This window comes from Schistocerca americana, chromosome 5 (assembly GCF_021461395.2).
Source record: "Schistocerca americana isolate TAMUIC-IGC-003095 chromosome 5, iqSchAmer2.1, whole genome shotgun sequence".
NCBI classification, from domain to species: Eukaryota; Metazoa; Arthropoda; class Insecta; order Orthoptera; family Acrididae; genus Schistocerca; species Schistocerca americana.
Window position 1 is genome coordinate 712372892 of NC_060123.1, and position 22691 is coordinate 712395582.

Genomic DNA, 22691 nt, shown 5'->3' on the forward strand with positions numbered 1-22691 from the left:
GCTGTGGAGACATGGCAGGGAGGAGCTGAGCCGGTTCCACGAACATCTGAATAGTATAAATTTGAGAATTCAGTTTACAATGGACGTGGAGGTAGACGGCAAACTACATTTCCTCGATGTGCTTGTTTTTAGAAACGAAAATGGTAGTTTGGGCCACTCAGTATACCGCAAACCCACGAACACGGACCGTTATTTGCACCGGGATTCGAACCACCACCCATAACAGAAGCGTGGTGTTATCAAGACGTCAGCGGACAGAGCTAGAAATATTTGTGAACCTGTTGCTCGACGCTAAGATGGAACATCTCCACAATGCACTATTGAAGAACGGATATTCGTCCGCCGAAATAAAACGTGTGTTGAGACAGCCACGCAGAAACCATAATGACGTACAGGCTACTGCAAAATCAAAGGTTTTCCTGCCGTTTGTTAAAAATGTAACGGAAATAATAGGGAGGATCTTGACGAAGCGGAACATTACCGTAATTTACAAGCCCACCAGGAAGATACAGGAATACCTTAAGCCTGCCAAGGACGCTCGCAAACCATTGAAAAAATCTGGAGTGTATAGAATCCCATGCAGCTGTGGAGATGTTTATGTGGGTACCACTAAAAGAACTGTTTCAAAACGTTTGGAAGAGCACAAGGGCACTCGCAGAAGAGGAGAAACGGAACGATCAGCTGTTGCGGAGCATGCTTTCCAGCCAGATACCCACCATATTCGTTTCGAGGAGACGCAAGTACTAGCGGCCACAAGCGGATATTACGAAAAGCTCTACAGGGAGGCAATCGAAATCGCAAAACACCCCAATAATTTCTATCGAAAGGAGGACGGAGTGAAATTAAACGGTATATGGATGCCGGTGTTAAGGAAGATGTGTACCACCCGTCCACTACTGGGTGATGGCAACGACGATCGACGGCGACGGACAGCGGCCAATTGCACTGACGTTTACAAAACACGTGACGTCACGCCTCGGCGCGGGAGCGTGCGCACACGGAATTTAGCGTCAGTAGCGAGCCAGTGGGTGTGTTGGACCTTCCATCGAGCTGCAGACCCCCTTGAAGATGTCCCCCGCAGACGGGGACGAAACGTTGGGAATTGACACAGAATTCATCAACCGTCCACGGCGTAACAGCCCGGATAATGATAATGGACATGACATTTCCGGCCGTGAGAGTCTACATTTCAGTATTTTGCGATAGTGTTATTAGTAAGCCATAACTGTATTCCATGTAGCGTTAACGCACTTCGTGGCAAATAAACATCTCCTAGGCGTGTCTGTGCAGTACGTCGCCAGTGAATCATAAGACTAAGCGTCGAAGTGTCCGTATAACTTGGTGAAGTACCCTGTAGTTGTTTGTTTTGACGTAGTGCGATAGAGAGGGTGGAGAATCGCCTGATCGCTCTTCAGTTTGGAGACCTCTGAAGGAGTGAAGCGCACGACAGCAGCCGGGTGGGCTGCCCTCAGTCACTCCTCCCCCCCTCCCCCCCTCCCCCCCCAAGTTCTCTACCCTATCATACACCCACAATATCATTTGTCCCATAATAGCGTTCTGTTGTACTTACATGTGGTACACACATTTAATATTTGTTCCTCACCCACTTCATTTAACAAGAACATTAATTTTATACCATTAAAACACTGTTTTTAATATCTGCTGTTATTCTGTCCCCGGCAGTGTGGCAACTACTACTCACAGAACAAAATAATTTCACTAGAAGCAGCGATTTTCGAATTATTCTAGAAAGACATGAAAAATGGATAGTAATAGTTCAGCACTCCACATTCCCGCCCCCCACCACCACGCTCACATCCAGCAGTTCGAGATTCTTAGAATGTTGTCAGGCAACAATCGGTATCTGTAAATAACGGTTATAACCACCTCTATAAGGGCATTAGCGATATCAAGAAAACACACTTTTCCTTAGAAAATGTGTTAACAAATTAAACGAGAAAGAGAGGAAATTGATTCGTAGGAGTTATAATCCTGTTTTGGATTTTTAAGCAATGGAAAAATCTTTCTAAATGACTCACAGAGAATCGTTATGAAATTCTCCGAAGGTGACAGAAAATACCCTGTTTGTCGTCAGCGTTGCACTAACTCTTTTACCAGCATATGAGTGATTGTAAATATTGTCCGAAGAGTCTATCCAGACGAGCACATGAGTGTGGTAGGATTTTATCATGTAACTCAACCATTACTTTGGACAGTATTGTAAGAAAGTGAAAAATTATATTTCATTCTAAACCATGATGGCACATGAAGTTGTTTTTCTTGGCTGGTAGCACAATGAAGATAAAATTATAAGTCAGTGTTCGTTGTGCAGGAGTTGTGTAGTAAATACACTCACTACCTGTAGACACAGACTGCGAAAGGAAGAGAACCAGCAAATGGAAAGTATTTGTGAATGGCAAGATCCATTATCCCGTCACATTACTGATATCCTGTGGTCCATATCAACCATCAGCGTGAAGAAGGGTCAAGGAAAACAACTCAGTAGGTTCCAAAAAATATGTGCAACCGTCTACTGACATTTCAACAATGAAACGGGCAGTGTGACGCTAATGAATGTTATAAGACAGCTGCACTTTCGGTCCTCGGTTACAGACGTGATAAGTGCACTCTCTCGGCTAAGGATCAGTCATGGATCGATACAAGACGGGAGACATCCACATTAAACATCTTAGGTGTGTACAGATTGTATCATGTCAGAAAAGTAGACACTCCACGGGAATCGAATGTACTTTCCCCATATAATAAGATGTCGATGGACAGGGAGAGCTGTGACACCAAATCAACAGGACTGAGAATGCTGCTGCTATACAAGCCCAGCGTCGTTTTTAGTCCACATATCTGCTGTCGCAACCACATCAGCTGCGCCTGGAAGCCAAAATAAATTGGCATCCTCTGATTGGAGATCAGTTCTAAGAAATTCATGTTATGTAGACCTGCATTAAAGTACATCTATGTCACTCTAGAAGACAGTTGTGCGAAAGGGTGCAGAACTGCGTAGATAAATTGATGAGTGGTAGGAACTCAGTTCATGTGTATCAGAAGTATTCACCAATGAAACCAGCAGAATGTATTACCCTTTCATTACTGTTGTAATTTTATATGCTTTTTCCCAAATAACAGAAAACCTTGTGTCTGTGTTGCCACGTATAACCCTCTCACTAAATTTAGTTTGGTTTCCAAATGAAGTGCGCTATGGTAGGATAGTCCTGTTAATAGGAAAAGTTAATCAATAGAGTTACCCTTTTAGAGGATTTGACCGTGTGTTGTGTCTAATGGATAATTAAATCAGAGTATTCAGTTCTTTTCCTACGATCTTACCCAGCGGTTAGAATGAAATGCGGTATGAAGAATATTATACTGAACCTAGGACAACTCAGTTGCAAGTTCATTCAGTGGTTTAAAATAAGTACTAACGGTCGCCAGCCTATTCAGGCAATGAAATAGTGAAGTATTGGAAAAGCAGAAATATAAGTTTTGCCTACTTACTTGCTACTGTTTAAGTTTCTTCCACAAATAAATATTACTTCACGTAAACAATGCTGCTGCAGTCACTGTAATTTTTTACTGCTACACCCTTATACATTACGTTTTTAAAAGAGAAGAAGAGCAGTAGATAAGAAAGGTAAAAAAAATTTGGCCGGTGGAGACCTTCAGAAAAGCATTTTTCATAAGTAAAAATCTTAAATATTAAAATACGTAGATGCTAAAGCACACGCTTTTTATACTGAACATTTCACTTCAAGAAAACCTCTTACTTGCATGAATTTACTTTCAAAAGCTATTACTGTTTGAACTATCTCTGTATAGTCATTTAACAGAGTGTAATAACTTGGCTTCATTCTGACTGAATTTTATGCAATCAAACTTTTGCTATAACCCTTTACAATTATCAACAAAACTTATAAAACAAGAATAGTTTCACTTTATTTCTCTGTAATGTACTAAAGTATTGACGTGTTATTATTCTAAAATTCTCATTAGCCTTTCAGTGAAACAACTAAGACAACCTTTTACACAAAAAACAATTTAAATGGTGCTTCTTTATATTAAGTTGTCCCTTCATAACTCTGTAAAACAGGATACTCGGATTAATCAGCACCAGGAAGGAACCCTATATCGGTGTATGATTAATATGAATTAACAGAGTGAACCAGTTTCATTAAACTTCAAGAATGATTATTAATAAAACGCAATTTAAATTAATGGTTCACGCTGTACAAAAGTAAAATAGCAAAAAAGTCTTATCTGGTGGCTGTAGGCTTGGGTGTGGCGAACAATTAGGGCGGCCACACTACCCACGGTACAGCCTGCATATATCTTGTGGTATGGGCTCTTCTTGGCGTCGTTCAATTTTACATTCAGTAGCCCAACAACTCGCAGGTATGCCGTAAACCGTTTGCAGTCTTCATCCGAGGCATTTTTGTGGAAATTTGCAGGTAAAGCTTCTCCTGCTCCACAAGGGTGTTGCCTCAGTCACTGCTGCCTACAGACTGTGTGACTCACTTCCCGCGCCTGCTCTAGGTGGCGCGCCAGTTCGCCCTTGCCACCTTTTCCACTCCCTAGAGCCACTTTCGTTTCAAAGAAAAGCACACTGGCGTTTACGTAACACCTATTTCTTACATTGTTCCTAATCGTGACCATTTCTTACAATAGTCAAAATTACATCAACATGAACAGTTTGTACACATATTTATTTTTAAATGCAAAATGTCATCAGAAAATTATTTTACGTAATAAACAATTTACGTAGTATTTTACATACATTAGTCACATACAATGAAAAGAACTTCAGCCTCCAGTATATAACTCTCTACATATACAGAAAATATAGTACCAATAAGACAAAATTTTAAAGCAAAAAATTATTAAAAAAATGTAGATGAACGATATAGAAACAGTATTGTAATTGGATGTCCTATGTTTGATCGTTTGACACAGACTACTGCTGGAAGACTCGCTGGAAGACAGCAGCACGCACAGACCGTCAGACTCCGCCATTACAGCGCCCCCTCTGGGTTCCTGGTGGTTCTTGCGCTGAACCGTGACACATCCTCTCCTCGTGCTGATGACCTTGGATCAGTGGTAGCAGCTACAGGTCCCGACATTCTCTCTACACTCCTAGCGACATTTTTAACGAGATGACAAAGGGGGCCGTTCGCTATTGACACCTTTTAACTTAGAGAAGATCTTCGAAATGTCGAACACGAAAAGTGCTGAGGCGAGCCACAAGTATCACCCTTCCATGTCAGGCAGCTGTTAGAACACGATATGAAAAACAACCACCCTAGAACAGATGGAATCAATAAAGTGTTGCAAATGCTGTGACCACAGCAACTGCAGCAGAGCATTCTGAAAACTAGGCACTGGGTGCCCTGTGCAGGCATGCTGAGCATTCAGGAACGCTTCTCCACTCGTGACTCTGGTCGCCGTGTGATACGCAGGCTTCAGTCTGTGCAGCTTCTCCTTATTTCGATCCAAAATATTTCACTTTTCTTCTAAACTTGGAAATGTTCTGCATAGCAGCATAGTTATCGCTTTCAAAATTACTAAAGGAGACATATGGCTGACACCGAATTGTTTCATGCCCAACTTGAGGTCATCTGTATTACACAAAGGTCCAGTCCTTTGTTACGACTAATGTCTTAACTCCAATGGTGAAAATTTCAAATTTCACATTTCTGCTTCAATGAATGTTTCAACGCAATCATCCTACTTCCCAGCGTACGACCCTATTAGTTTTCAGATCATCTAAAATATTTCACAATGATTTTCTGGAACCTCATGGGTACTGATATTGACACTACTGGCATTCCTTCGCAGTTCCGTGAGCAAGTGTGGTACGTGTGTGGCATCGTGATACATGTGTGGCATAAAGCTGAATATTGGACCTGTGCAGAAACCACGTTTTCCGCCGCGTGGTAATAATTGGGAACAGGAAACTGTGGTGGAATGGTAACCATACCTGCCAAGTTTTCCGGTTTTCCCCTAAGTTTTCCGGATTTTGGGGTAGTCTCCCGGTTTTCGGGATGAACATAGTTTTTTTTCCGGATTTTCAAATTCCGGGCTTTTGCCTGCCACTGCATTCATATCGCATTTCAGTTTTGACTTTCGATAATAGCTGTTATTCTGAGATGTGAATGTTTGAAATTCGACGGAAAGTAGACGGATGACGTTATCGATAATCCCTTCTCCCAGAATATCACTGCGATTTTGTCATTAACTCAAAGTGCTGAAGCATCGCCGACGAAAGTCGATCAAACATTCTACCGACAATCACATCTCACAGTTTATTGCTGCATTCTCTTTTTGCTTCGACTGCATGTTAGCGGGAAAGACTTTTTTGTGCTTGGTTTTATGCGGTGTTTGCTGAATGTTCTGGTATTCGTGCAATTGTGTGACGAATTTTTTGCGATTTAGTAATTTCGTGAGGAGTTCAACTAAGAAACGTTATTTTCAGTCTGTCAGGGATGCATATCGTGCTGAATTTCCGTGAGTTATGCAATCACGGAAATATGAAACATTCGCATTCTGTTCCATGTGTTCGTCTGATATAAACATTTCTTACAGCGGAAGAACTGAATTAATAAAGAATATGAAGACCCTTAAACACATCACCAGTACGAAAATGAAGGATAGCAGTAGAAAAATCGATTCATTTTGCTGGTTGATGACTCTGCTACTGTTGAGAGCGAGAACGTGACAGATGATACCAAGTGGACTCGCTTGATGAGCATTCCTAGAGCTGATGGTGTTCCTAAGTACGATAGTTTATCCAGGCTAATGCTGTCTTTTTTTACTCTACCGCACATCAATGCTGAGTGTGAGCGTGTGTTCAGCTTAGTGAAGAAGAATCGGAATCAATTTAGGTCCTTCATGTCGAATGAAACTCTGGGATCGTTTTCTGTTTTGAAAACGAGTATCAGCGGTCCATGTTGCATGAATAGTTTTCCTTGAGAAATTCTGAAGACAGCGAAGAAAGGTAATCATCTTCATTTCTCCTCTGCAACCTGTGACGGAATATAGCCAGTGTTCTGTGAACTTGAGAAAATTGTGTAAATAAGTGTAAATAAATGTTCAGTTTAGTAGTTTTGACAGTGTCGTTCATATTGTGACTTGCAAGATCAAGAGCAGAAAAGCTCATTTTTGTGTAGTGTGTAAACTGTTCCCAATGTTAAGTGACAAAAAATGAATACTCGTCAGCAAGTAACTTGCTAAGCACCTAATTCAGAGTTCGAAAATAGTGATCTTAACATGTAACCTACATTATGTGTTGCATTATCTGTAATATCTTTCTGTGTAGTCTTTTCTCGCTGTGCTTGAACACCTTGCGACGCATCCACTCGTTAATTTTTTTCCGATTTGGGATCTTCTCGATTTCTGTTTTTGAAAGTTGGCAGGTATGAGTACCATTGAGTTACTTACATGAAGTGTGCGTTTCCTGTTACCTTGAAAGGTGTGAGTTGTGTGTCGCAGGCGAGACTCAGTCATGCCATAAAAATATTTCAGGTCAGAGACAAATATATTTTACTCAAAAGTTAAAAGTACGCGAGAGGCGTAATGATTGAAGTCGATCTGCGAGATGCTCCAACATGCCACTGTGGACGCCACCCCCGTGTGCCCGCAGGCGACTTCTTCCCGGAGGCGCAGAGCACGGCTGCGCCGGCCGCGCGGCCGCCCCCGGGCCCGCCGGACCCTGAGTTCGACTCCAACCTGGTGACCAACGTAACGGCACAGCTGGGCGGCACCGCCTTCCTGCACTGCCGCGTCCGCAACCTGGGCGAGCACACGGTGAGGCAGCGGCGGCGGCGGCAACAGCACACGACACTCTGCCTCGCATCCCCGCACAGTAGTCAAGCCACGATACGGTGTACTCACTGCATGTACAGCTTTTTCTTTTCTCATTCGACACGACTCGTCACCAATACCTGATCTAAGAACTTTCAGCATTGTAGCGCGTCAGCAATCGTAAGTATGGAAATAATTATAAAAAATCTGCCTCGATTGCACAAAATACATGATGTTTACCTAGGTTTCAGCGTGGGTATCCATGCCTTCTTCAGAACAAATACAAAACAGCTTGCCTAAATAGGCATAGTCAAAGGCTAAAATAAACACCTACAGCGTGACCATCGTACGTTGGCTGGGGCGAGGCAGCAAACACAGGGCTGAGATAAGTAATGTCATCGACTTGGTACATATGTACCGCGTATTTGTAATTTTTTTTATGGGGTCTTGCCGCTGTAGGTGTTGATTTCAGCATTTGACTATGCCTATTTAGGCAAGCTGTTTTATATTTGTTCTGAAGAAGGGGTGGTTACCCACGCTGAAACCTAGATAAACACCAGGTAGTTTGTACAGTCGAGGCGGTTTTTTCATAATTATTTTATTACCTCATGTCCTACCAGTCTGTCTCTTGTTCTTGCCAATGTTTTCGACATGTTCTTTTTAAGACAGACCTCCTTAAACTTGCGAATTATACTGATCAACCAGAACATTATGACCACCGTCCTACAATCGATATGAACCCGTCCAGGAGATAGCAGCGTGTCCTGACGAGAGATGACTGCTTGTCAGACACACACGCTTTGCACGCACTATAAGTGAGCGTCCTTACCCTGCGTAGAATGGGGAAGGAAGGCGTGCGATATATCTGAGTTTGACCGAGGGCATACTATGATGGCCGGAGACTCGGCGCGAGCATTTCGGAAGTTGCTTGAGTTGTCGCATGTTCGAGGAGTGCCGTGGTGAGTGTCTTCAACACGTGACGTAACCAAGGTGAAATCAAGTCCTGACATTGTGTAGTTGGCAGGCCACTCCTCGCTGCGTTTGTCGGACGTCGTAGCTAGGCTGGTTAGTAAAACAGAACAGGCGGCGCGGCTATCTGTGGAGGAACGAACATCAGACTTTAATGGTGGGCAGAATACAAGTGTGTCTGAACACACAGTGCACCGAACACTCCTAACGATAGGCCTCCAGAGTCGGCAACCCACGCGTTTGAAGATGATAACACTAAGACATCGGCAACTGTGACTGAAATGGGCATGCGACTATTGGCACTGGATACTGGCGCATTGACAGAGCTTTACATGGTCTGTTGAATTCTGATACCTTCCTTATCATGCCAAGGGGAGAGCAGGAATGCCGTTGTCTTCTAGGGGAACAGCTCCCTGACACCTGTACTGCGGGATGGAGCAAATCGGTGGCGGTTTAGTTTTGCTCTGAGGAACATAAACGTGGGCATCCATGGGTCCAGTGGAGGTCCTACAAGGCAGGATGAAGACCAAGGCAGTGGCATTCTTCAGCAAGATCATGTCCCGTATCACAAGACTAGGATTGTGATGCTGAGATTCGAGGAACACAGTGGTGACTTTTAATTGATGTGCTGCCCCCCCCCCCCCCCACCGCCCCCCAACCCTCAGCTCACCATATCCGAGTCCTATCGACACATCAGGAATGTGGTTGAACGTGGCGTCCGAACTCAGCACCGCTCCCAGCAATTTACTGGAATTAGGTGACTTGTCTGTGCAGATGTAATACCAACTCCGTCCAGCGACCAAGCGGGTCCTTGTTGTTTCCATGCCATGCCGCGTCGCCAGTGTTATCCGTGCTAAATGTGGACAAACCGGCTGTTAGGTATGTGGTCGTAATGTTCTGACTGATCAGTGTAGTAACTCAACTGTCCTGGCTGTTGTAGTCAAATGATTTGTAAAGAGTTAGTTTAAAATCATAGCAGAAGCAGCGAAAATAATCTCAGTTGCTTCTTTTACTGTACGATTCAGTAACTGAACTGACCTTGTTCTAGACAGAGTGGACTCTGAACAAAATAACTTATTTAAAGTTTCAAGCCTTGTATGTGCGCAATGCATGACTGTAGCCTATTGCAAATAGGTGACTTTTTGTACAGACATGTGTGTATTATGTCACAAACCACATAAACGAATAATTCAAAAAAACATGCGCATACGATGACGGTAACAGCGAACAATGATAAGCCGAAACATAATGAGCACTGCCCACCGCGTCCTTGGAAGCCGCAGGCATGTGACGCGGTAGCAAAAATATGTAAGGGACGCACTCACGGACGGAAGATCGCCCTAGCGAAGCTCTGGGCTCCAAATGGCGAAATCCATTGAGATAAGCAACTTTGGCAAAGGGAAAGTTATTATTACGCAGAGCCGTGAACGAGTATCACGAAAACGGCAAAGCTGGTGGAATGGTCACTTCCTACTGTCGTACAGAAAGAAGTAGGTCAGTGAAGCTACCACTGGGCGGTAAATGGTAGGACGTCCACAAGTCTTCAGAGCTCGGAGGTTTGTCTGCCCAGTAAAGTAGTATAGATGTTTATCTATGTGATCTCTGCCGATAGAGTACAATGCTGGTGCACGTACAAGTGTTTCGGAGCACAATGTACATTGTTGAACATGGAGCTCCGCACCAGACTACCCCTACCTGTTCACATGTTGACCTAACTAAAGCGTCAGCTACGATTGCAGTGCACATGGGACCATTGGGATTCGACTGTCGATCAGTGGAACATGTAAATCACATTTTTGCTACCCTAGGTCGACCGTCGTCTCCACAAACGCCGTCATAGATGTGAACGGTGCCTCCAAACGTGCAGCGCACCAACGGCGCAGCCTGGTGGGAGCAGTATTTTGCTATGGCGGACATTCTCCTGCGCCTGCATGTAGCCTGTGGTAGTAATCGAAGACATGCTGATAGGTGCGAACCACCTGCATCCCTTCATGCTTGATATCTTCCCCGACGGCGATGTCATCTTTTGGCAGTATAATTGTCCGTGTCTCGGAACCAGAACCGTGCTACGGCGGTTTGAGGAACATTATAGTGAAATCATGTTGATATCTCGGAGACGAAATTCACCTGATGTAAATCCTATTGAACCCATCTGGATCGCTGTTGGGTGCCATCATGCCGTATGCAAATGAGCGGCCCGTTATTTACCCGAATTACATGATCTGTACGTATGCATGTAACGTCACGTATGTCCACAAACCTAACAGTAAATTGTCGGATCACTTATACTTTGAATCAGCAACGTTATATCGTTGGACAAACAAGCTATTAAACATGTGGTATAACGTTTTGGGTCATCAGTATTGTCACTGATTTGTATATGGCTCACAGAAACTTGAAGCACTGATGTGTTTTTTGACTGCCTTCACACTGTCCCACCTGTATTCGTCTTCTGTCTTACACGTAAGGGTTTGTAGTGCACGTGGTCCCAGCCCGCTCAACTCATCTTAACAGAGGAGAAAATTACAAAAAGAAAACACAAAAGGAACTTCGCTTTGTTACTAAGGAAGGATGTAACAAACAAGCTATTAAACATGTGGTATAACGTTTTGGGTCATCAGTGTTGTCACTGATTTGTATATGGCTCACAGAAACTTGAAGCACTGATGTGTTTTTTGACTGCCTTCACACTGTCCCACCTGCATTCGTCTTCTGTCTTACACGTAAGGGTTTGTAGTGCACGTGGTCCCAGCTCGCTCAACTCATCTTAACAGAGGAGAAAATTACAAAAAGAAAACACAAAAGGAACTTCGCTTTGTTACTAAGGAAGGATGTAACAAAGGGGATGATTGGGTAATAAATTGATGTTCTTAGAATACTCAGGGCAGAGAAGAGATTCATATGGTCTCTGGTGTTGAAAAGTTAGAACATATTACTACGATACCGTGAAAATCTGTCGTTCGGCCGAAAGTAATTTCCACACATGTATTTTTTAAGAAAGCTCTTAACATGTGGGCGCCGATGGTACTCTCGATGTTGAGCAAAAGATATGATGTCAACTGCACAGGAATCCCAGCTCAGAACCGACAATACTATAAAAATTCAAGGTCATACAGCGAAATTAAAAAGAAAGAGCAATTTACCAACGGTAATTTGTTCCTACGAACACAGCTAAACAAAAAAGTGGTGTAGTATACATGTAGAAAAAAAAAACTTTTAAGTAACGCGATCTATAAACTCCCTCACAAAGCAATCTCATGCAACGTCCTCTCGATTAGTCGAAAGAACGTCTTCACAAAAGATAGTCTGCAAGCGAGAATTTACATTTGAAAAAGGCTAGCTAGACTCTATAGAAATGCATTTGTTCAAATATCGAATGGTCGCCTCATGTAAAAAGCCATTGAAAGAATATACAAGCCCTCAATCCGCAAAGCATTGCATAGAAATAGCATGACTAGATCTCAGAGGAGAAAACCACAGACATCAAGATCTGCGTCATTCTTCCCCACACACTGGAACGGAACTCCCCAAGTTTCTGAGCTCCACACTTCCCCTGAGGAACCGTAAAAACCGCTTGAAGATGCCGTTGTCGCCTGCCCCGCACGTCGACTCAAAGAGCGCAGTACACAGCGGCCCAGGATCATCTCTGGGAATGACACCAGGCGCTAAACGTATGTGGAGAGCGACGTGACTGTAGCGTTGACAACGTGACTGGTTTCACACTTCCTCGCTGACTTTGCGGAGAGCATTCTTACCTCTTATTCCGTAATTACAGTCCACAAAACACACCTAGTATGCCAAACACAATATAAAACGGAGACTGACTTATCAGACATAAAATGCACAACAGAATACCACTCGGTACAACACAACCATTTGCCTTGCATCCGCAACATTGCCTAAACATTCCCATCAGTAACAAAAGATTTCGGCTAAGGTGGCAATTCGGATTGTGCAAGGAACTTAGGACACTGGGTCGACCTTACTTCTGTCAGTGAAGAGTTAATAAAATTTAACCTTAGCGAAACACCTTCAACATTCAGCCTTACCTCACCACATCTCATGTTCAGCTGGTGTGATACCAAAATGTCAACATCCAATATCGCTTCTGTGGCCACCATCGGCTCAATAAAGGAACTTGTACTAAACGTACATCCCCAACATGAAATTCAACTATAGCTTGCCTTTTCAGTTCCACACGTTTTCAGGGAATTACCCCATTTTCACGTGTTGCAAGGGTAAAATTGGAACGTAACCCATTCCTTCACTCAACGCTGACACCCGAGCTCCACAAGCCAGAATGCGTCATAAAACAACACAATCAACATTAATAGAGAGAACGAGCTGTGAAATAATTTGGACAGCATCGTGATTCCCTTCCAACTAAATTTCCCTCATGACTTCAACATCTAATAAATTTACATGCTCCACTTCTTCACCTAACTCCTTACAACTGTGGATTCAGCCGCTGGCAGTGACAGCCTAGGAGGTGGGCTGTCTGCTCTCGTGTTTTTCAAAGCATCAGGTGAGACTCTTTCCTGCCAGCGCTCGTTTCGCCGCAGGTGGTTGCTCAGCTCCCCGCCATTCTGAAGGCGCTCGACCGAGGGAGGTGCCGCAGTACTTAGCACAGTGGACTCTGGAGGGCGACGGTTCAAATCCCTCTCCGGCCATGCCGATTTAGGCTTTCCGTGATTTCTCTAATCTGTTTTAGGTGAATGACGGGAGGGTTCCCCTGCACAGCTTAACAGTCGATTTCCCTCATCCTTTCATAATCCAAGTTAGTGCTCCGTCTGTAATGACCGCAGTGTCTTTGAGAACTTAAATTCTACTCTCCCTTCCTTCCTGAAGCCACTTGAGCAGATAAGGCGTATTCATGGAAAATATTTTGTCATCTGTCCGATTCACTAAGTGCCCTACAATCACTTCACCACTTATATCCTGCAGAGGAAATGGTAAACTGTCCTTCTCCTACAGGTATCGTTCTGGTGGATACAGGGGCATGTGGGAATTTGGGGAAATGAACCAGTGGACCAAGCCACCAAGGAGGCCTGCAGCGAACATGACGTGACACTGTGTGCCAGTCCACCGCAGGCTCTCATTTCTCTGTCGTGTCAGACATGCATGCTGCTGTGGCAGTGGAGAGACTGGCGGTGACGGTTGCTGACGCCAGTTATCCGGCCTCTGCATTTCTGACGCCGGACATTCGGGCGGGGAGACGTGGCCTGCCCCCGGCTTCGAACTGGCGACTATCAGCTGACACCTGGCTTCTTGATACAGAAGTGGTAGGATACCCCACCCAGTGACGCCTGTGCTGTACAAATCACCGTGCACAGCATTTTGAGAGAGTGCATGCTTATATTATGATGAACGGGGGGTAGCGAATTTCGGTGGGGATGTGCCCTCTATTTTAGCTGATGACGAGCTGAGTGTGGTAAAGATTTTTAAATTTTGTGAAGCGTCTTGACTCCATTCTAAGCATGTAGGATGGAGATTTTATTTTGTTGCACAGTGGCTGGCTCCCAACGATCAGCCATCTATTGTATTATTTTAATTCTTACTCAAGCTTTTTCCTTCCAGCTGCAATTTGTCAATCTAGCAACCTGCCTGGGGGAATCTCAGAGCAGCGGGCGTGGAGGACGTGGACAGGAGTGTGGACAGGCGGCGGAAGATGAAAGTATCGGCTGGCCGAGAGGCGTCCCGAGATAGTCCCCGCAGTTGCGGGTAGCACAGTGGTCAACGCAGCTGCATAATACTAAGTGGGAGATGCCCGGTTCGAATCCCGTTTTCACTCATCGTCTGATCCCTTTTATTTCTCCCCCCCCCCCCCCCCCACCACCACCCCATCGAAAGAACAGACACTACGGATTCATACAAAATTTTTGAAGCCTTCTGCATCAAGTTTATAACGAGCAGCTAGGCATTAAGGACGATGCAGAGACTGGTTATTTAGCGCCGTGTCCTCAATGGTACTAAGTGAGTTTGTGAAATACATTTATTGGAAATTTGAATCACGATTGTCCTATATATATATATTTTTATCTCGCACTGCCTCAGCCAGTAGACAGACAAGAACACGTACCCGAAGTTCTCATAGCAGTAACAACTTCGAGCAAGATGCCGCATAGATGTTGCATGGTCGCCTTCCAAATCGCACCGACAAACTATTTTACGTCCAGCTGACCGTTACTGGATGCAGAAGAAATCAAGCTCGGGGCTGTTTTCGAAGATAACGGTGGTATTATAATGAGGAACAGGACAACTTTCTTGACAACCTTTTATACTGAAGTCCTCCTCCGGACGCTTCAACACTTCTCTGAGGACAGCGTGGGCCCTAACCCCATTGATCACGATAGCATCCCTTTGTAGAGTAGCGCCACTGCAATTCTTGCTCTGGTGTACAGAGTGGAACTACTAGGAACCTTTCAAAACCATTCGACGACATTTGAAAGTGATCTGAAGCAGCAAAGAGTGTCCGTACTTTGGCAGCTCTCCTACTTCGCTCTATCTTACAGAGTCATGGGGGCCGCACGTTGACGCATGGCTGAATAAAAGTGCAAGGGTACCTCAATACCCTCCAGTTCTACGAAATCCTCTGTATCATCGGATCACCTTTGTTGGGCACTTTAAAAATCTTCCTGTACGGAGACAGTTAGTCACTAGTTCCTAGGCACCAGCGTTACAGATATCCCCTTTGGCACCCTTAAATTTCACATCTGGTCAGCAGGCTGTAGTTCAGAGATATAGCTTCAGCTAGGTATGCGGTGTCGATGGCTGTCTCTGGTCAGGAACATTTTGAAAGTACTCAAGAAAGTTGAGCAGGAGCACCGAGGATGTTGCCAAACTAGCGGGGGAAGAGGGTGGGGATAGGGTTCTTACAGGTAGCCTTTGACGCACATGTCAGTGTTGCGTTACCCCGTGTTCAGGTCACATGATGGAGCGGATCAGAATGGCTGAAAAAGAAAATCATAAACATCCTTCGTTACGTCGACCCAGTGATTCCGCCCTGTGCATCAAACAAAAATTGCAGTCGCAGTGCACTCCAAAGGGATGCTATCACATACCATGGTTCTGCAGGCCCACGACCGTTTTATAAAAAGGTGGATTTGTCCAGGAGTGTGAACAGTGTCAAAGGTCATCAAGAACGTCATCCTCATGCTCATTGCACTGTGAACTACCTTCTGGCGGCCAAATGTGTGAATCAACATCAGAAGGGAATGGATATTTTCATCGACGCTCAAATGGTTCAAATAGCTCTAAGCACTATGGGACTTAACATCTGAGGTCATTAGTCCCCGAGACTTAGATCTACTTAAACCTAACTAACCTAAGGACATCACACACATCCATGCCCGAGGCAGAATTCGAACCTGCGACCGTAGCAACAGCGCGGTTTCGGACTGAAGCGCCTAGAACCGCTCGGCCACAGTGGCAGGCTTCATCGACGCCGTTTATACAACCCCCTGTGGCCTTTTCCTGACGATTCTGACCGGCGTTGCGTCCGATATGTTTTCCTCGGCAACCTATAAGAAAACCGAATGATTTCAACACTTAGCGTTGTGGTTTTGAACATCTCAGAGCGGTCCAGACTTGAGGTGAAGTGTGGGTAAATGGCGTGTGACGACATTCCAGTCGTATGACACGCCAACCGTGGCTTTGGTTAGAATTGTGGAGAAATTTGGTGCACCATCAGAGAGGAAGGCTGTAGAGCACTTTGATGCAAAATTTCAAACTTCTGCGGGGCAACAAAGAGAGTTACCGGGATTTGAAAGAGTGAACCTTTAACTGTGTAAGAAAAAATAAAGCTGATTGCATCCCTAAAAGATACAGAGCTATTTTCACGTAGTAAATATTACCCATCTATAATGTATGCAGTTGTCTAATACCAGCAGCAACAGTTTAGATAAGCACTGGTACAACATGGAAATGGAAACACCGGAATTTCCAATGAAAGAGAAATAATGAATAAACTTTCAAACGCACAGCAGAGGCATTTTGAAAGATCACTTGATGTCAAAGAACGTCACACATCTGAAAATTTTAGCCCCACAATATATGTCACGATTTTATAAGTAAATAACCACACAAAAATTTTCGCACCTGAATTACTCTTCTCCAGATAAGAACGAAAAGAAGCACATAAATAACGTAAAAATACACTCGATATGTTAATTATGGTAACTCTCCACTGTACAATAGTGTCGGCGTTTGTCACACAGTCCAATCCTGTTTCAGATTTTCCTCTTCTTATTTGCCAGAATTAAATGATATGTTTATCAAAGAAACCAATGAAGTTTTACAGTATGCATATAAACAATCAGAAAGTTCTAGTGCAGCTGTTCATGGAAGGATAAGCTGTTTGAAAGCTAACTAATCACCACTTCAAGATTCAGCATCACTAACACAAGTGTTACGGGACAGTTTTTCAAAAACTATTTTTAACCATATTAATAAACCATTTTCTGATGAGGACAACCAATCCATATAAATTATTAACACTGCATAAAAGTATCGACACAGTTATATCCAACATCAACGAATGTTGACCAGATAGCAGCTATAAACAAACAAGGAAACCCCTTGATCAGCGCTTGAAGCTCACGTGACAGGGCACTAATCGCCTTGTTATGCTGGGTCACTCACCAACACATGCAGCGTGGGGGGCATAGTGTAAACGCACCAAACAGCCAGTCATTCTCGACGTTCTGACCTTGATGCCGGCCCCTCTCAGACAGGTAGCTTCTCAATGGGGATTTTCAATCTGCAGCGGAGTATGCGCTGATATGAAACTTCCTAGCAGATTAAAACTATGTGCCGGACCGAGACTCGAACTCGGGACCTTTGCCTTTCGCGGGCAAGTGCTCTACCGACTGAGCTACGCAAGCACAGTACAGTGACACTTCCTTGTTATGTTTTTCTGCAACCTGAGATGCTTGGCACGTATGAGAATGAAGGGGAACATGCGACACAGACAATAAAAATGTTTCTGTTGAAAGTCAGGATTCAGACACGTGTTTGCTGGAAGAAACAGAGCTGAGCTTTTCGACAGACGCGAAAACGCCACGCAGTCATCGCGGAAGCGGCAGACTGAGACAGACATTCCAGCACACTGTAAACTTTCAGGCCGCGAGGAGCTGAAGGTATGGCCTTTAGAAGAGATAAGATCTGTGCAGGAAGCAGAAAAAGATGAACCACTCTCCGTGGGGGACAGGCATTGAGCGCCAAACGAGGTCACGTACATATCTTAATTTACTAAGGACTATTGTTGGCTGATGGTAGTAAATTTTGTAGCAGCGACAGCGACTCGCAAGTGCAGACGTGAATCTGTTTCTATACGACGAAACGTGAAAACATACATGTAAAGCCTATAGTCCACTATATACATGCATGCCTTACTGAATTAAACTGGGTAGTGTCATGTTAATGTTCAGGAACACAGCACAGCCAAAGAGCCTTCTGTGAGATGTGTCACTCATCTGGCTACCAGATAGAATCGATACATGTAAGTATATATGCGTGTGAATTTTTTGTTGCTGCAGATAAGGCGCGTGCGTTTCTTTGCGAATTATATTTACGAGCTTCGTACAGGATCAACTTATTTTCAGACATCTATGTGGCTATTAGTTTAGGTATTGTTAAATTTCTTGCATTTTTGAGTGCTTGAAAGGGCTTGGATTACTGCTAAGATTTTTGAATACCAGTGGTAACTTACTGAAAATGGATGCAGCATTATACTGCACACCTTTCTCTACAACAGTTGGGGAAGTCGGATCCAAATGCAGGTTTTATCTCTGCCGAGTATTAACTGAGTGAAAGTTTCTTCTTTTTGGGAATAACCTAATATCGTTAACAAGAAAAGAGAGTCCTCTGAATATGGGCCGTTAGTTACAGGGACTTCCTTTAAGCAAATATACCCATCAGCTGACTTCAGTCTACAAAAGGTGCAACTCTAATAGCAACTATTACAGGAATTTTTCCATGAGGGGTCACACCACCACCCACTACACCGTTACCTGTAGGCTTTGCCAGTCTCCCCTTCCCATACCCATTGAGGTGCAGGCCATGCCTAGTGAAATCCTATCTACTGATAGACTCAAATGAAATGTGACCCATGCCCTCTGCCATCAGCGCCCTCTCCAGCCCCATGTCAACGCGTCTAACAGCCACATTAAGATGAGGTCGATCATGACGCTGAAACAGTTGCACGAAATGCACATTGGTGCCACCAGTTTGAGTAGCTATCTCTACCAGGTCACCACCTGCATCATATTCCCCGTCCCTATCAAAACTGTTCTCTGCTCCACTCACTATCACTACCGGATCCTCCTTCGTAAAATTCCTACGTAACTCCCCTATGCTGTCGGTCACCTGATCCAACCCTGCACTAGGCCTGACAATGCTACTGACCTGGTGCTCACTCCCCAACACTTCCTGCAACTGTTGGCCTACACCTCTACTGTGCGAACTACCTAGCAGCAGGACCTTCTTCTTTCTGTTAGACTTTGCAACTGACCTAGGCCTTCTAACTGCTGAGGGCTGCTGCACGTTCCCTACATCTACAGTTACAAGAGCCTCCTCTCCACTCTCACAGCTGGTCAAATGTATTGCATATACGCTGACTGTCTGAATACCTTCTCCTCCTAGCTGCCTTCTTGCCAACTGCCAGTTCCCATTCCCCACCAACTTTCACCCTCCTCAACCTATCTAGTTTCTCTCCTCCAGTCCCGACTGTATACCAGTCATGTTCCTTTCAGAGTTTACTGATACAGTAGCTCCATACTTAGCAATCATATGCACCTCTCGCTCGTCGAAAGATTCGTACCTGGAAAAAGGAAAGTTGCACAAGCCATACCAGTACCCGAGAAGGAAAACAGGAGCAACAGCCGAATTGCAGACCCGTATCGCTAACGTTGACTTGTAGTAGGATTTTGGAATATATACTACGTTCTAAAATTACGACTTACGTCGAAGAAAACGATTTATTGACAAACAGCCAACACGGATTCGGAAAATATTGTTCTTCTGAGATACCGCTAGCTCTTTACTCTCACGAAGTAAGGGGTGCTGAATACTGAATGAAATACTTCACGGCATTCGCCTCTCGAACTGTCAATACAACTGGCACTGCTAAGAGTATCCTACGACTTCCACATCGCTGATAACGGGTTATACACAATGCTGGTGGCTACTTTGAAGGTCAGTAAAACTTTGAAACACATATCTATTTTGTACGAGCTGTAAATAAATAGTTACCACTACTAATGTTCCAACCCTCGTAAAAGGAATCCGCTATATATTTTGGTTACAGGATAAAACACAGAAATCTAAAGGCTGAAAATTCAACTACGTAGAAGGGAATTACAATTACGAATAACGTAAATTAGAACTTTCACGTAGCTAATGTCAGGAAAACAAACCAAGGACTGCGATTTATACGAAAAACACTTAGAAAATGCAACAGGTGTACTAAAGAGACTGCTTACACTACCCTTGTCTGCCCTCTTCTGGAGGATTGCTATTCAATGTGACATTAACACCGCATAGGATTGACGGAGGACATCGAACAAATTCAAAGAAGGTCAGTTCGTTCTGTATTGTCACGAAACAGGGGAGAGAGTGCCACCGACATGACAGACACGTTAACGCGTCAGTGATACGAGGCTTAAAGCGACTCGTGTCTCAGTGAGACCTAACCGTAACCCAGACGTGACGCAGGTGTTTTCATTTCCATTGTATGGCCGTAAATGGCGTTCGTAGGAAAGCAACCACCCTGAGACAGGGTACAAGCTGTCCACCTCTTAATTGTTTAAGAACAGGTATACCTTTATTGCAGTCATACATCTATTCATGCAAGAGACTGTTTTCAGAAGATGATGTTGCCTTTTAGCTGCAGTTACTCGACCGCGGCTTGTGGTTTGGAAAGGACGCTACTGTCATTTGTTGCCGCGTGGCATTAGCCGAGCGGTCTTAGGCGCTGCAGTCATGGTCTGAGCGGCTGATCCCGGCGGAGGTTCGAGCCCTCCCTCGGGCATGGGTGTGTGTGTTTGTCCTTAGGATAATTTAGGTTAAGTAGTGAGTAAGCTTAGAGACTGATACCTTAGGAGTTAAGTCCGATAAGATTTCGCACACATTTGAACATTTTTTGGTCATTTGTTGACGTCACAATCCCAGCAGGGCACTCCTGCGACAGCGTAAGATCTGTCACATTTCTGCCGGTTCGCCCTGCCATCAGGGCTTGTGCGTTACAGTGACGAGTACTGTAATCTCCTTCACTCTTCCAGAAATGATCAGTGAAGTTATTATAACACACTGAGATGGCGGTCTTTGACGGTGCATTCCACAGCTGAGTACAGAGCTCTTTACCACATATGTATTACCGACAGCATGATTTTAATCCAAAGAACGCCTTCATCGGCGTAATGTTTTGTCTTACATAATCATCTTATTATTGTTGTTCGGTGAGTACAAAGTGATAAATTAGGAAAATGAGAACAGCTACGTGTAATGTGTAAGCCAGATTTAAATGGAGTCATGGATCTTTGACGAAAGCGTGAATCGCTATGTAAAAGGTATTAATACCTCATAGGAAACTAGATAGAAGCAGGAGAAGGTTGCTTCCTGTAGTCTCACTGTGGAGCACATCACTACCGGCTAGACACCGTGTCCATCGTGGATGAAGAAGTTGGTCGCAGTTGAAGCACCCAGCGAGTAGTCAAACCTTAAAGAATACAGCTGTAGAATTTAATATACAGGATCGTCCGGTGGTACCCCTTCAGCTGTAGTCCCACTAGACGTGACTCATTACTTCACTATCCCTCGATATAAATTAATTATAGCTTTGCTTGTTCCTCAGGTGAGGCGAACAGTCTAATTTCATGGAAATTGACGGTACTCAAAGGCTTCATCAAAAAGGTAATCATCGCCAGAGAAACCAACTCAACATTTAGATGGTGGGAATATGGTTTTAATAACGCATTGCTGTTGTGCCTGGTGTGAACACGTAGTATGCTCAGGAAAAGGACAGATACGTTATTAGCAAATACCTGAGCTAGTTTTCGTCAACTACCATCAGTCAGTACAATTCAGTGAGGCCTGTTTCTGACGGGACCCAAACCCGACAGCATCACTGAATGACCGAAACATCCGCAATAATTCCTTGCTCGTAATAAGCGCAAGGCACGTTAAAATGATCGGCATCTAATGGACGCGATTTGCTATGAGCCGTGAGAAATTAATGACTCAACGCAATGCGCATACCGCCGTTACGTCTCTTCACAGTGACCTTCCGACTTCGCTATCTCAGCCAAAGCAACCTGAATCGTAATTAGTACACAAACATGTAAACATCCACACTAGCAGAACTTATGTTCAGAATAATACCAGGAGAATTTTTACATTTTTTTTCGTATTTAATTGTAAGAACAAAAGCAACAGGCATCTATACCTTTGCTGCATGCGTGTGGGCACGACGGCAAACCGAGTAAGAAGACGTATGACCGATATGCACAGCTACAGTCTTATCAAAGGCAAAGAAAAACGACTTTACACATATATTTCGTTTCAGCCACAGGCTGATTTTGTTCACTGATTTTATGGAACATGCTCTTGGGATTTCTTTTACATTCGAAGATTCTTAACTAACAAAACTTACGTAAAACTTTCAAACAAAGCAGACGTACGCACGAGAAACAAGCTCCAACTGAGCATTAGAAGCAAGATAAAGCTTGTATGTAAAGTAATACTTCAAATTCCACGAGAGACGCTGTTGTGACTAGATGGCAACTCATTATCCTGTCCACCGTAGCTAGTATTGGTCGTTCCGTAATACATGATGACGCTTATATGTTTTAGGAAACTAAATCGACGGCCATCAGTCTCGATCTAAACCCAAAACTGTATCTGAGCACCCGACTGTATTT

General features: G+C 44.0%; 1 protein-coding gene across 1 annotated transcript in view; it reads left to right on the top strand.

Annotated features, from left to right (window-relative positions):
* The window catches only part of LOC124616653, a 157899-nt gene that overhangs the window by 20642 nt on the left and 114566 nt on the right, over positions 1 to 22691 (top strand). The window contains exon 3 of the mRNA XM_047144982.1: positions 7646 to 7809. Coding sequence (XP_047000938.1) covers positions 7646 to 7809 — 164 coding nt within the window. The remainder of the gene's footprint in view (positions 1 to 7645; positions 7810 to 22691) is intronic.